Source organism: Triticum aestivum, chromosome 7B (genome assembly GCF_018294505.1).
Source record: "Triticum aestivum cultivar Chinese Spring chromosome 7B, IWGSC CS RefSeq v2.1, whole genome shotgun sequence".
NCBI classification, from domain to species: Eukaryota; Viridiplantae; Streptophyta; class Magnoliopsida; order Poales; family Poaceae; genus Triticum; species Triticum aestivum.
The window spans coordinates 228,930,399-228,945,462 of NC_057813.1; the positions used below are offsets into that span (position 1 = coordinate 228,930,399).

The 15,064-nt window shown below is 42.2% G+C and overlaps 1 protein-coding gene across 5 annotated transcripts; it reads left to right on the top strand.

The window, feature by feature from the left end:
- The first annotated feature begins 660 nt into the window (after positions 1-660).
- On the top strand, positions 661-5,527 carry LOC123156563 (uncharacterized). 5 transcript variants are annotated; one of them, XM_044574722.1, is made up of 6 exons: positions 663-1,352; positions 1,781-1,986; positions 3,176-3,236; positions 3,540-3,630; positions 4,400-4,464; positions 4,903-5,527. In XM_044574722.1, exons 2-6 carry the CDS (start codon positions 1,980-1,982, stop codon positions 4,979-4,981), a joined length of 303 nt encoding a protein of 100 aa, XP_044430657.1. In that variant the 5' UTR covers positions 663-1,352; positions 1,781-1,979; the 3' UTR covers positions 4,982-5,527. The 5 variants fall into 5 exon arrangements, 1 of the variants encoding a protein (XP_044430657.1); XR_006478188.1 differs by lacking the exon at positions 3,176-3,236 and having other exon boundaries at positions 662-1,352; positions 3,513-3,630; XR_006478189.1 differs by lacking the exon at positions 3,176-3,236 and having other exon boundaries at positions 662-1,352.
- The last annotated feature ends 9,537 nt before the right edge of the window (positions 5,528-15,064 follow it).

The following is a 15,064-nucleotide window of genomic DNA, read 5'->3' on the forward strand; positions in this document are numbered from 1 at the left end:
CCATCATTAAGGAACCCTTTGATATGAAAGAATTTTTCGATCTTGCGCCTAAGAGTTTGATAATTACTAGAAAGAAAGAAATTTCCAAAAAAGACAGATGCCTCATTGAAGAATTGCCTACCAAAGATGGCAAAACCTAGATCTATCCTTGCTTTTATGCCTAGCTAAGTGCGTTAAACGATAGCGCTTGTTGGGAGGCAACCCAATTTTATTTTGTGTTTTTTGTTTTAGCTTCTTTTTAGGAATAAATAATCCATCTACTTTCTGTTTAGATGTGGTTTTATGTTTTAATTAGTGTTTGTGCCAAGTAGAACCTATAGGATAAGCTATGATGATAGTTGATTTGATTCTGCTGAAAAGCAGAAACTTTGCGCTCACGAGAAAAAATTCAATAAATCACAGAAACGTAATTTTGCATTGATTCTTTTTGCTGCTGATCAATAAACAAATTGTCCAGTATTTCCTATTTTGGTAGAATTTTTAGAGTTCCAGAAGTTTGCGTTAGTTACAGGTTGCTACAGACTGTTCTGTTTTTAACAGATTCTGTTTTTCGTGTGTTGTTTGCTTATTTCAATGCATCTATGGCTAATAAATTACTCCCTCTGTTCCAAAATAATTGTCGTTGGGAGTTTCTAGTGCAATTTCCATCGCGTTACAACATTTCTGTCGTTTCCGAAACTACCCTCCCACTCTCTCGCTCGCTCAGCTCAGCCACTCGCTCCCGCAGCCACTCGCTCGCTAGCTCCCGAACCCCTAGCTCACCGCCGCCGGCGCCTCTCCGTCGCATGCGTCGCCGGCGCCTCTACCCCGCACGCAGCACCTCCGCCTCTTCCTCTCGCGTCGTCGCCGCCTTTCCATGTTGCCATACGCCGTCGCCTCTCCCTTTTCAAGATTTAATATTTACTCCGGCGGCTGGATCTAAAGCGCAGCTGCTCCACCTTCCTCAGGGTGGCGGGGATCTCCGGCGGCTGGATCTGAAGCGCGGCTGCTCCACCTTCCTCAGGGTGGCGGGGATCTCCGGCTTGCTGCGCAGGGGGAGGGAACGACCGCCGGCAGCCGCTGCGGGCAGAAGGGGAACTGCGTAGGAGACATCGTCGGTGTCGGCGTCCCAGGGACAGGGCACGGCGGCACGCACTGCGGGCCCATGCACAGGCACATCGTGCCTTTGCCGCCGTCCGCCAGCACGCCACTAGCCGACAGGAGCAGCCACAGCCACGCGGCCACGACAAGCAGGACCGCCGATGACGGGTTCGTGCAGTCCCGCGAGGACCGGGCCATGTGGGATGCCGAGACGACGTTGCCGAAGAAGGAGTCTCCGACTACCTCACGACCGCCGCTGGCCTGCACATCAGGTAACCCACCCGCCGCTGGCCTGCACATCACTGAATAAATTTCTGTAAATTTCGGAGATGATGCATGAAGTTTTGTACTCTGAAAGTTTAGGAGTGCACTGGATAAATTTCTATAAATTTGTGAGTACTACTGCTTGTAGGTCGGCTTGTAGGGCGTGTACTCTGGAAGTTTAGGAGTAGATAATGCATGCAGCTGCTTATGATAAATTTCAGTAACCATTGTGCTCGTGTGTTCATTGTGCCTTTGGCTTAAAATGGTTACTACTCCTAAACTTTCAGAACATCACCTTGCAGTGTTCAGTAATGGAATAAAAGTTTAGGACTATCTGGAGTTCATTGTGCTCGTGTGTTTATTGTGCACTACTGCTGCTGCTTGTGCATCTGTTTCAGGCTCTGAATTTGCTTCTGTTCTTGTGACTGTCCGTCAGGTCGCCGAGCCCGTTCACCGGTGTGAGCAGTCTGGGCTGCCGGGTGCTCACCGTCCGGCAGCACACCACCGCGCGACACGCGGTGGTGGAGGCCGAGCTCACCCAGGTCGAGACCATACGGTGGCAGTAGGAGGAGACTGAACACCATGGTGGTGTGGGCGCCGATTGAAAATCACCAGCTAGTCCTACTTCAACTGCGATGCAATGTGAGCCTCACTTGCCGTCCTCCCTCTCCTTTTCTTTTGTGAGAGCAAAAATGCATTTCAGTTATGAGTTTGCTCTGCTCTTTGTGTGTGTGTGTGTGTGTGTGTGTGTGTGTGAGAGAGAGAGAGAGGGAGGTACCATGGTGGTTAGCTTTAAGTTGTCCTGTGATTTTGTTTCCACCTGAATGTGCTAGATGAACACTTCCTTGTTGTTTGTATACACCGTTGAGTCTAATTGCCTAACTTCTGAATGTCTACATGACCATTGTTTGCTTCTGTCAATGAAAATCAGTGTTAGCAATGTTCAGGTTGTTACCAACAATGATAAAAATCCATTTAGTGAGCACATTTGCTAGGAGTACAGTGTTACACATGCCAATGTTCAGTTTTACCAATGTTCAATTTTGAGAGAGAGTACTCCATTTAGTGAGCACATTTGCTGGCTTGCAATAAGAGGATTAGCAGTAGTTCAGATTCTCAGTATCTTCTCTGTAGGAGTAGTTTCAGTTAATTAACTGAAACTTTCTACTCCTCTTCTGTAGGAGCATCTTCTTGCTGTTAATCAAACATTTTTACTCAAATTAAACATTTCTGTTAATTAAACCTTTTGTGTTAAAATTAAATTAAACCTTTTCATCTCCTCTCCTATTCCACTCCACTCCTCTCCTCTTCTATTCCACTCCTTTCCTCTCATATTCCTCTCCTAGTCCTTTCCTTTAACAGCAGCAACAACAACAAGTCCTTTTCTTTAATTAATTTCAACTAAAGGATTATGGATTATGACACATACTCTTCTCTAATTCACTCCTCTCCTCTCCTACTACACATATAAATGGAGTATGGAGTAAAAAAATACATGGAGTAAAAATACATGAAGTAGAAGTAGAAGTACAAGAAGAAGAAGAAGAAGAAGAAGAAGAAGAAGAAGTAGAAGTAGTAGAACATATAAATTCAGTCTGTTTACTGTCAATTGCTGTCTGTTTACTGTCAAAGCAAGAATTAGTCAATTGCTGTGTGTTTAGTGCCAAAGCAAGAATGACAATATTGTTATGGTCAATTGTTGTCTGTTTACTGTCATAGCAATTATTAGTTTCCTAGGTTAATGAAGCATTACCAGCCATAATTAGTTTTCTGTATCGTAATTATCTCAAAACATTTTTGCCTGAAAACTGAATGTATAATGTTTCCGTAGATAATTTGATCGAAAAGGGACGGCATGCTGAGGTGTACAAAGGACAGCTTGCTGATGGACAGTTTGTGGCAATTCAAGCTTACTATATCCTGAAATTCAAGCTTATTGTATCCTGATTTAACTGGAGTACAATGTTGTAGCTTCACTTGTCTTCCAGTCAAATACTCATGTACTCCAACTTTAACTGGAGTAGACCCCAACTTAATCATAATCAGTTGTTGCCTGTGGTGCTATATTAGTTATACCAAGTTGATGGTTTCGTTAAGTTGCATGTACCCTGAATTCAAGTAAATTAAGTTGCATGTACCAAGTTGAGTATTTAACTTTTTTTGAAAAGGAGGATAACCCATGGCCTCTGCATCAGAATGTTGCGCGGGAGGCCGATGCGGGCAGGCGCCGCTGGTGGCTCTATTGGGGTCGCCTTGGCGACGCCTACGCCAAGACCTTCTACCTCGGTGAGCCCCTCACTCCGCAACTCTGATTTAAAATGGGTTCTCTGATCCAGTACTGTAGTTCAATGAGTAGTTCTTGATCCAGTATTGTAGTTCAATGAGTAATTTTCTGTCCGGAGATGATGAGCAGAGCATAAAAATGATTGCTTATCTGTATACTGATGCTGCTGTAGTTTAAAAGGCTCAAGGTCTTCTTCAGTTAATTAGAAGTACTTTAGTGTAGGAGTATTCCAGATTTAGTGTAGGAGTAAAATTAACTGAATCCTTTTTCAGTTAATTAAAATTAACTGAACTCTTGCTTCTCTCTTCTTTTTCTCTTCTCTTACATTAGTTCAAGATCTTCTTCAGTTAATTAGGAGTAGTGTAGGAGTAAAAGCTTGCAAAAAGACCAAATCAGATTTAGCACTTGCAGTAGTATGGCACTTGTACTAATATTTCTGTTTACTCCTGTTAATATTGCTAGTGTTTAATTCTGTTAATATTGCTAGTGTTTACTCATTTCAATTAGTGCTAATGTTTACTCCATGTCAATATTGCTTTTACTGTCATGGTCATCTTATTTGAACCTTAAGGCTTTGTGCACCTTATTCGAACTTTCAGAAACCAGTTTAATTTTCTTAGGTGAACTCATAATATGACAATTGTTTCATAAACAACACCATTTTCAGTACATCAATTCTGCTTTTTCTTGTCAAGAAACAACACCCTTTTCAGTACATCATCTGCAAATTTGATTCACTTAGTGTTACTCCTAACTGAATTCCTTTGGCAGTGTGAAAGAAAGAGAACTCGAGCCAAAGTGATGGTGATGGAAATGAATGAAAGAAAGAGAAGCCGGTAAGGTGACCTACCTACCATTTTCAAACCAAGACTTTCTGTTTTGTGACTGGTCTTTCTGTTTTGCAATTTCGCCCTGGCTGAATTTTCTCAACTGTAATTCTGTTGGTGGGGACACTCAAGATACTGTACTTTTGTAGCCACACCTAGCGACAATGTACAGGTGTACACTACTCCATTACCAAAACATTTTGATATCCTGATTGACTGATTTCCTGAGTGAGCCTTTCCAAAACTAGCAGATCATGATCTTGATATCAATATGCTGCTAGTATTCCATTACCAAAATATTTTGATATCCCGATTGACCGATTTCTTGAGTAAACGTTTCCAAAACTAGCAGATCATGATTGAACGTTTCCAAAAGTAACATGATCAATTAACATGCTTCCTGATTTCTTGATTAAATTTCCAAAAGTAACATGAGCAATTTTGCAGGAGTGCCTACCACAAAGATGAGCAGAAGAAGGGGAGTTCGCTGGGATGGAGGCGCTGGTGGCCTGGCCGTGGCCGTTGAGGAGGTGGGGGTAGAGGAGTTGAGTGCTGGCCAGGGCCAGGCGGGGCAGGAAGTGAGCGCTGGTCTGGAGGAGCCCGACGGAGAAGCAAGGACGACGAGGGGCCTGGCGGAGGGCCAAAGAGGAGCACTGGCCTGGAGGAGCCCGGCGGAGAAGCAGGGACGACGAGGGGCCTGGCGGAGGGCCAAAGAGGAGCACTGGCCCGGAGGAGCCCGGTGGAGAAGCAGGGACGACGAGGGGCCTGGCGGAGGGCCAAAGAGGAGCACTGGCCTGGAGGAGCCCGGCGGAGGGGCAAAGAGGGGCGCTGTCCTGGAGGAGCCCGGCGGAGGATCCTAGAACAGCGCTAGCCTCGTGGATGGAGGAGGAAGACGATCTGTTTTCAAACTAGGGGTATTTATGTACTTTTGTACGTTTTCACCTGGTCGGAGAGAACTCCCAACGACAATTATTTCAGAATGGAGGGACTAGTTTATAAACCATAATGAAGTTGGAATATAGTAGGTTTAACACCAATATAAATAAAGAATTGGCAAGAGCTTTCTATTACAGTACCTTAAAATAGTCTTTTGTTTTCTTTCACTAACGGAGCTCACGAGATTTCTATTGAGTTTTGTGTTGTGAAGTTTTCAAGTTTTGGGTGAATTCTTTTGATGGATTATGGAACAAAGAGTGGCAAGAGCCTAAGCTTGGGGATGCCCATGGAACCCCCAAGATAATTCAAGGACACCAAAAAGTCAAAGCTCGGGGATGCCCCGGAAGGCATCCTCTCTTTCGTCTACTTCCATCTGTAATTTACTTGGAGCTATATTTTTATTCACCACATGTTATGTGTTTTGCTTGGAGCGTTTTGTATTATTTGCGTCTTTGCTTGTTAGTTTACCACAATCATCCTTGTTGTACACACCTTTTGAGAGAGCCATACATGATTTATAATTTGCTAGAATACTCTATGTGCTTCACTTATATCTTTTGAGCTTGATAGTTTTGCTCATAGTGCTTCACTTAAACATTTTTGAGCGTGATAATTTTTGCTCTAGTGCTTCACTTAGATCTTTTAGAGCACGGTGGTTGATTTGTTTTAAAAAAACTATTGATATCTCATGCTTCAATTAGATTATTTTGAGAGTTGTTAATAGCATGGTAATTTGCTTAAAGATAATACACTTGGCATTCAAGATATGTGAAACTTTCTTTTGAGTGCGTTGAATACTAAGATAAGTTTGATGCTTGATAATTGTTTTGAGATATGGAAGTGATAATATTAAAGCAATGCTAGTTGGGTGATTATGAATTTAAAGAATGCTTGTGTTGAAGTTTGTGATTCCCGTAGCATGCACGTATGGTGAACCGCTTTGTGATGAAGTCGGAGCACACTTTTATTTATTGATTGTCTTCCTTATGAGTGGCAGTCGGGGACGAGCGATGGTCTTTTCCTACCAATCTATCCCCCTAGGAGTATGCGTCCAGTGCTTTGGTTTTTGATGACTTCTAAATTTTTGCAACAGGTGCATGAGTTCTTTTGATTAATGTTGAGTCCATGGATTATACGCGCTCTCACCCTTCCACCATTGCTAGCCTCTCTAATACCGCGCACTTTTCGCCGGTATCATACACCCATCATATACCTTCCTCCAAACAGCCACCATACCTACCTATCAGGCATTTCCATAGCCATTCCGAGATATATTACCATGCAACTTTCCACCATTCCGTTCATATGACACACATTACTTTTTTCATATTGCTTTTTGCATGAACATGTAGTTGACATTGTATTTGTGGCAAAGCCACCGTTCATAATTCTTTCATACATGTCACTCTTGATTCATTACATATCCCGGTACACCGTCGGAGGCATTCATATAGAGTCATATTTTGTTCTAAGTATCGAGTTGTAATTGTTGAGTTGTAAGAAAAATAAAAGTGTGATGATCCTCATTATTGGAGCATTGTCCCAGTGAAGAAAGGATGATGGAGACTATGATTCCCCCATAAGTCGGGATGAGACTCCGGACTTTATGAAAAATAAAAGAGGCCAAAGAAGCCCAAATAAAAAAGAGAGGCCAAAGAAGCCCACCAAAATTAAAAAAATGAGAGAAAAAGAGAGAAGGGACAATGCTACTTTCATTTTTCCATACTTGTGCTTCAAAATAGCACCATGATCTTCATGATAGAGAGTCTCATATGTGGTCACTTTCATATACTAGTGGAAATATTTCATTATAGAACTTGGCTTGTATATTTCAATGATGGGCTTCCTCAAAAGTGCCCTAGGTCTTCGTGAGCAAGCAAGTTGGATGCACACCCACTTAGTTTCTTTTGTTGAGCTTTCATATACTTATAGCTCTAGTGCATCCGTTGCATGGCAATCCCTACTCACTCACATCAATATCTATTGATGGACATCTCCATAGTCCATTGATACGCCTAGTTGATGTGAGACTATCTTCTCCTTTTTGTCTTCTCCACAACCACCATTCTATTCTACCTATAGTGACATGTCCATGGCTCACGCTCATGTATTGCGTGAAAGTTGAAAAAGTTTGAGATTACTAAAGTATGAAACAATTGCTTGGCTCGTCATCGGGGTTGTGCATGATTAAATACTTTGTGTGATGAAGATAGAGCTTAGCCAGACTATATGATTTTGTAGGGATAACTTTCTTTAACCATGCTATTTTGAGAAGACATGTTTGCTTTAATTTGTATGCTTGAAGTATTATTACCTTTATGTTAATATGAACTTTTGTCTGGAATCTTTCGGATCTGAATATTCATATCACAATTAAGAAGATTTACATGGAAATTATGCCAAAGTATCACTCCACATCAAAACTTCTTTTTTATCATTTACCTACTCGAGGACAAGCAGGAATTAAGCTTGTGGATGCTTGTATGTCTCCAACGTATCTATAATTTTTGATTGCTCCATGCTACTTTATCTACTGTTTTGGACTATATTGGGCTTTATTTTCCACTTTTATATTATTTTTGGGACTAACCTATTAACCGGAGGCCCAACCCATAATTGCTGTTTTTTTGCCTATTTCAGTATTTCGAAGAAACAGAATATCAAATGGAGTCTAAACGGAATAAAACCTTCGGGAACGTGATTTTCTCACCGAACGTGATCCAGGGGACATGGACCCTGCTCCAAGGAACAACCGAGGAGGTCATGAGGGTGGGGGACGCCCCCCTGGGCGCGCCCCCCTGCCTCGTGGGCCCCCTGTTGCTCTACCGACGTACTCCTTCCTCCGATATATACCTACGTACCCCCGTCAGACCAAATACGGAGCCAAAAACCGAATTCCACCGCCGCAACCTTCTATATCCGCGAGATCCCATCTTGGGGCCTGTTCCGGAGCTCCGCCGGAGAGGGCATCCACCACGGAGGGCTTCTACATCAACACCATAGCCTCTCTGATGAAGTGTGAGTAGTTTACTTCAGACCTTCGGGGCCATAGCTAGTAGCTAGATGGCTTCTTCTCTCTTTTTGGATCTCAATACAATGTTCTCCCCCTCTCTTGTGGAGATCTATTCGATGTAATCTTCTTTTTGCGATGTGTTTGTTGAGATGGATGAATTGTGGGTTTATGATCCAGCTTATCTATGAATAATATTTGATTCTTCTCTGAATTCTTTTATGTATGATTGAGTTATCTTTGCAAGTCTCTTCGAATTATCCGTTTGGTTTGGCCAACTAGATTGGTAGTTCTTGCAATGGGAGAAGTGTTTAGCTTTGGGTTCAATCTTGCGGTGTCCTTACCCAGTGACAGAAAGGGTTGCAAGGCACATATTGTATTGTTGCCATCGAGGATAACAAGATGGGGTTTTTTATCATATTTCATGAATTTATCCCTCTACATCATGTCATCTTGCTTAAGGCGTTACTCTGTTTTTAACTTAATACTGTAGATGCATGCTGGATAGCGGTCGATGAGTGGAGTAATAGTAGTAGATGCAGAATCGTTTCGATCTACTTGTCTTGGACGTGATGCCTATATACATGATCATACCTACATAACCTCATAATTATTCGCTATTCTATCAATTGCTCAACAGTAATTTGTTCACCCACCGTAGAAATACTTATACTCTTGAGAGAAGCCACTTGTGAAACCTATGGCCCCCGGGTCTATTCTCATCATATCAATCTCCATTACTTTATTACTTGCTTTGTTTTTACTTTGCCTTTTACTTTTCACTTTGCATCTCTATATCAAAAATACCAAAAATATTATTTTATCATCTCTATCAGATCTCACCCTCGTAAGTGTCCGTGAAGGGATTGACAACCCCTAATCGCGTTGGTTGCGAGTAGCTATCGTTTTGTGTAGGTACGAGGGACTCGTGCGTGATCTCCTACTGGATTGATACTTTGGTTCTCAAAAACTGAGGGAAATACTTACGCTACTTTACTGCATCATCCTCTCCTCTTCGGGGAAATCCAACTCAGTGCTCTAGAGGTAGCACTGGTCTACCAAATCCTTGTCTTCATCAAGCTGCTGGTTCTATCCTCTACTCTTCTTACTTTACAATTGTCTTCGTGAAGTCATTGCTTACTTTTCTAATCTGTTTTACTTCACACTGTGAAGACTATTATCTATTTAGCTTCATACTATCTACCTTTCTGATCCTGTCTACCTAGTTGCAATTAGGGTTCATTATGTTGTATGTTAGACTTATGCTTACCTACTGTAGTTTTCATTCCGATGCTTACTATTTAGGCTTAGTTACTTGTTTGTCTTCAAAACCACCCTGTTTTGAAGACTTTCATAAAAAACGCCTATTCACCCCCCCTCTACACTACAAAAAAATACACTTCCGTGATGATACGTGTTTGTCACAGTAGGTCGCGTTTTCTGTCATGCATGTACATCCATGACAAATTTATGACAGAATCAAGATAGTCATACATGTGCTGTCGTAGAAGTGTTCCATGACATTACCAAAATTATCATCACGGAAGTGTCCACTTCCATGACGATAAATCAAGTGTCACAGAAGTGCTTTCGTCAAGGGTGATCGACATGTGGCATCCACCATAACGGAATGCCGTTAAGCTATCGGGTTGGGTTTTGGATCCGATAACCCGTTAACAGCCCCGACCAATGGGGATTTTCCACGTGTAAAATCATCATTGGCTGGAGGAAACACGTGTCAGCTCATCATTGGGACAGATGTCATCCACTCATTGGATAGAAGGCGCCTATGATACGTCGACACATGGCACGGCCCATCGAGTTTAAATGGGCCGGCCCAATTAAGGGACCATAATGGGCTGGCCCAGCTAAACGCCCATGAGATTTTGCGGACCATAATGGGCTGGTCTAGCTAAAGGCCCACAAGATTTCACGGCCCATAATGGGCCGGCCCAGGTAAAGGCCCACAAGATTTTTGTGTGCCATAACAGGCCGGCCCAGGCAAAGGCCCACAAAATCCTTGCGGATCATAATGGGCCGGCCCAGCTAAAGGCCCATGAGATTTCGCTGACACTAATGGGCCGGCCCAGCTGTAGGCCCACAAGATTTTGAGGACCCTAGTAGGCCGGCCCATTAACTGGCTGCCATGTTTTGGGCCAAATGTCGGCCCATATTTGATCCGGTCCATTAATGGCCTGCCACGTTCCGGGCCTAATAATGGCCCATATGAGATCCGGCCTGTTAAAAGCCTCCCACGTTCTGGGCCAAATCACGGCCCAGATCAGGTCCGACCCTTTAAGAGGCTTCAGCCTCAATTATGGCCCATATCAGATTCGGCCCGTTAACTAGACGCTATGCTCTGGGGCCCACTTGCTAAAGGCCCATTTAGTAAATCAGCCCAATATTAGATTCGGCCTGTTAAGGGCCCGTTTAACATTTTGGCCCTATATTAATTTCGGCCTGATAAAAGCCCATCATATAGTTGGGCCTAACTACAGACCGGTTTGCATCCGGCCTGCTCGCAGCCGATATCTGATTGGGCCAAACAAGGACCGAGCCAATTTTGGCCTGTTAAAAGCCCGTGATTTGATTCGCACAATCATGGGCTGGGGTCCAATTCGGGCTGCTGTCGGCCCGTGAGCTGTTCGACACGTTTCAGGCCCAACCTACTTCTCAGCCTCCTAAAAGCCCATTGAGTTTTCTTGCGAAAAGAGGGCCGGGGGTTACTCGGCCTATTAAAGGCCCGAATCTACTAGTGGGCCAGTTTGACGGGGCCCATGATGCGGATCATACATCGTGATTGCATGACGGCCCGATTATGTACCGTAATTTTATGGTTTGGCTGCTTTACTACGAAGACAGGATATATATGCAGTAAAATAACTGCAGCATCGTGAATAAGAACAAATCTAGACTATACAATTAAGAAATTACGGCATATTACATCCACTGGGCATCAAAGTTCGCCACTATGATAATAAAGCACAAGCAGACAGTAGATTACATACACTGGGCATCAAAGATCGCCACCAGTGCAAATAAACATGCCGACAAAATAATATACAAAACTGACATCACTTCAATAGAGTTTAAGAAAGGTTAGCCCTGCTGGCGAGCTATAGCGCAAGCACCTGAGCAATATGATGAGACTGGGCTTGTTCAACACTTATATCTTCCTCACTCTGAAAGATAAACAAGCAGACAGATGACAGGTTTTGCACATAAAAGTATCAGTGCTGACAATTCATCACATTTCTTACTGACGAATAAAGTGACACCGTTTAAAAATGCATTAACACAATATGGTATTGTTCAGGTCAAGACATGGCAGGAAATGACATTGTGAAGGAGTTGGCAGCTTCACGACACCACTGGATTACAGATCAAGAACTCATAAGTATCAATGGTTAGTGTGTTGTCAATTTATCCCATTTCAGATTGGCAAATAAAGAGATGGTTTAAATAATAGTAGAATGGTATGACATTGTTCATAGTTAAGACATTGCAGAATATGACATTGTGCTGTAGTGGGTAGGTTCACCACACCACAGGATTATGGATGAAAAACAGAAGCATACATGCAGTGAAAAAGAAGATCACTTGCTCTATATAGTTTAATTTACATGGTATGAAGAAGGAACTTGGTTGTACAACTGAAAACTTAAATTGAGAAGTACAAACTTTTGTTTATGAACTACTCCCTCCGTTCCTAAATATAAGTCTTTTAGAGATTTCAATATGAACTACATACGGATGTATATAGACATAGTTTAGAGTGTAGATTCACTCGTTTTGTTCCGCATGTAGTGCATATTGAAATCTCTAGAAAGACTTATATTTAGGAACGGAGGGAGTACATAATAAACTTTAAACATGCAATTTGATGCAAACACCAAAAATAAACAGTTGTTGCTCAGGGTGTGCGTTTGGTTTTTTTGGTTTGATTCGGTTCGGTTTATACGATTTTCGGTTTATACGGTTTTTATACTTTGGTTTATACGGTTTTATACATAGATACGGTTCGGTTTCGGTAATAACCATTTAATTTTGGTTCAGTTTCGGTAATAACCAAAATAACAAAAGTTGACGCGAATTTTTGAACAATGCATAATTTTTTTATCACATGATTCAACTTGTGTATGTAGGTTAGTTTTTTCTTTTGAGAACTATGTACATAAATTAAATCATTAGATGTCATACATGATTTGGTGGGGCATATATGTATCATGTATGTACGACGTGCACCAGATCGAGGCATATGACTGATGAGGCGCTGAGCCGTTGATAGAGATGTATGCACGTACTAGGAAAATTTGAGGATAAGAAAGGGAAAGAGCACCCCGTGCACTACGCTAGCCTCCAGGTTTTTGTACCTGAAAAAATGCCACGAAATACCATAGCGCTAGCCTGTAGCCTCCAGGCTCCTGGTCCAAGCGCAGCACTAGGCCACCAGCCCAGCGCGCGCGTTGGGCAGCCAAGGGCCCAGGCGCCCAAGCGCTAGCCACCAACTCGGGCGCCAGCCGCGCCACGCAATAGTCCCACCTCGCGGAGCGAGCAGGATTGAGATGGGTGGATGGCTATAAAAGGAGGGGCGACGGGAGGGATCAAGATCAACTCAGGGCTTTGGTTGTTTAACACACAACGAAGAGTTTCAGTTTAATTCATTTTAACCAAAAACCATTGATTTGTAACCGAAAAAACCGAAGGTTATATGGTTTTCCAAATTGAAAATTGAAACTAAAACTGAAACCTGAAAAAACTAAAATTTGGTTCGTTTTGGTTTTTTTTGGTTCGGTTTTTGGTTTTCGGTTCGGTTTTGCACAGGCTGAGCTGTTGCATTCATGCCTAACCAAATATACACAACAAAGTTTGAAGGCTTGAGAAGGACAAACTTACATTACTGGTGAAGACACGCTCTATAAAGCCCTTGTCCATGCTAATGGGGGGGGGGCAATTCAAGAAGTTTACCACAAAATCTTCTTCATAAGCATTGCCTTTATTCTACATTTTGTTAAGAGTATATATAGATGTGATAATATACGAAAAAATGGAGAATATTTAAGATAAGATGAAGAGTGATGCTACATAACCAAGTAGCTATAAATGTATGTGCAGCAATATAGGAAAAAGGCACAAGCCAAGAGCAATGCAAAGCTACCAACCTTATGGTAAGAGTAAATATAGATCTGATGTGTAGAAAATGGAGGGCAAAGGAAAATAAGCTGCAGAGTGATGGTACATGAACAAATACCTGTCAATATAAGTACACTGATAAAGGACATCATGTACTTACAAGAACAATGCAGAGCTAAAAAAATTCATTGGCATTGGATATATTCTACACTAATGTAACCATTCATACAGATCAGATAATTTGGAGCGAACAATTGATAAGCAAGCTATCATGCATACTGCTGTCACATAATGAACCAGGTATGTATGCAAGTACAGTGATATAGGACAACAGGTACTAACAAGAGCAAAGCAGCGGGCATCATATTTGCGATATCCTGTCGTTCTTTTCAAACCGGAATTCTTCTTCGAGCAGATTTCCTGCAAAAAAGATCTGTAAAGCACATGCGGAAAAGTAGAAGTTCAAATTGTCATGTGATTTCATAGACAATACCTCATCCTGGGAACGAGACCAGTGCATAACAAGGTTTTTTCCATTCAATGTCTTCTAAATTTAGCACATGAGACTTCACCAGAAATTCGTTTATAGACTTGCCATCAAAGTATGATCTCCTCAGGTAACACCAATACTGCTGCAATGCTTCCTTGAAAAGCACAAGCAAGCTTTGCTCGTCATGACTATCCAGATTGACCCTCGCCTAGTTACAACAATGTAATGTAAATCATTGATGTGTTCGATCAGCAGAAAACAGGAAAATAATAACCATGAATAATAGCACTTACACGTAAGTTGGACAGGAAGATGTGAAAATGGTGTTTGTCTTCACTATAATCTTCCCATGATGGGAATATATGCACGTAGTCCCTAAAAACATTGAAAGCATTGTCTTTTAAACTGGGAATAAATAGAATGGTGTTCCAATCTGCAGGAATTGGTCGTCTCTGTAGTTGGGATAGGTCTTCGGCCGGTGGACTTGCTGTACTTTTTGCTGGAGTGGGATTTTTCTGTGGTACTGCTGGTGCTATGGCAAATGAAATCGGTATAACTTTTGCTAGAGTGCAGGTCCTGTGTGGTGGGGCTAGTGGTGTGGCCAGTGAAGTATGGGTACAGTCTGCTGGAGTCAGTCCTACGTTTTGTGTCACTGGTTGTACAACCAATATAAGTGGGGCGCTGTATGATTTCTCCGGCACCACCACGTAATGCAAGATACGCGCAATCAATAAAACCTTGCCAAATTAGAACAGACACCTTAATGGGTGAACAGAACAGGCCATCTGCCTTTGACTCCTCGAGGTTAGAATAGTCATTAGGATGATATTCTGAACAAGAATCAACAGGTGGGGAGCGTATGCGTTTCATTGCTTCCAGAATGGCACTCAATGCCTTGGTGCCAATTTTGTAAGTCATTGTAGTGTTCCACAATATTCTTTTGATGTGCGGATTCTGATATTCACTGTAATTGCGTATAATATCTGAGAACCATGAAAACATAAAATAGTTGTGAGATTATCTTTGTAATGGAGATGATA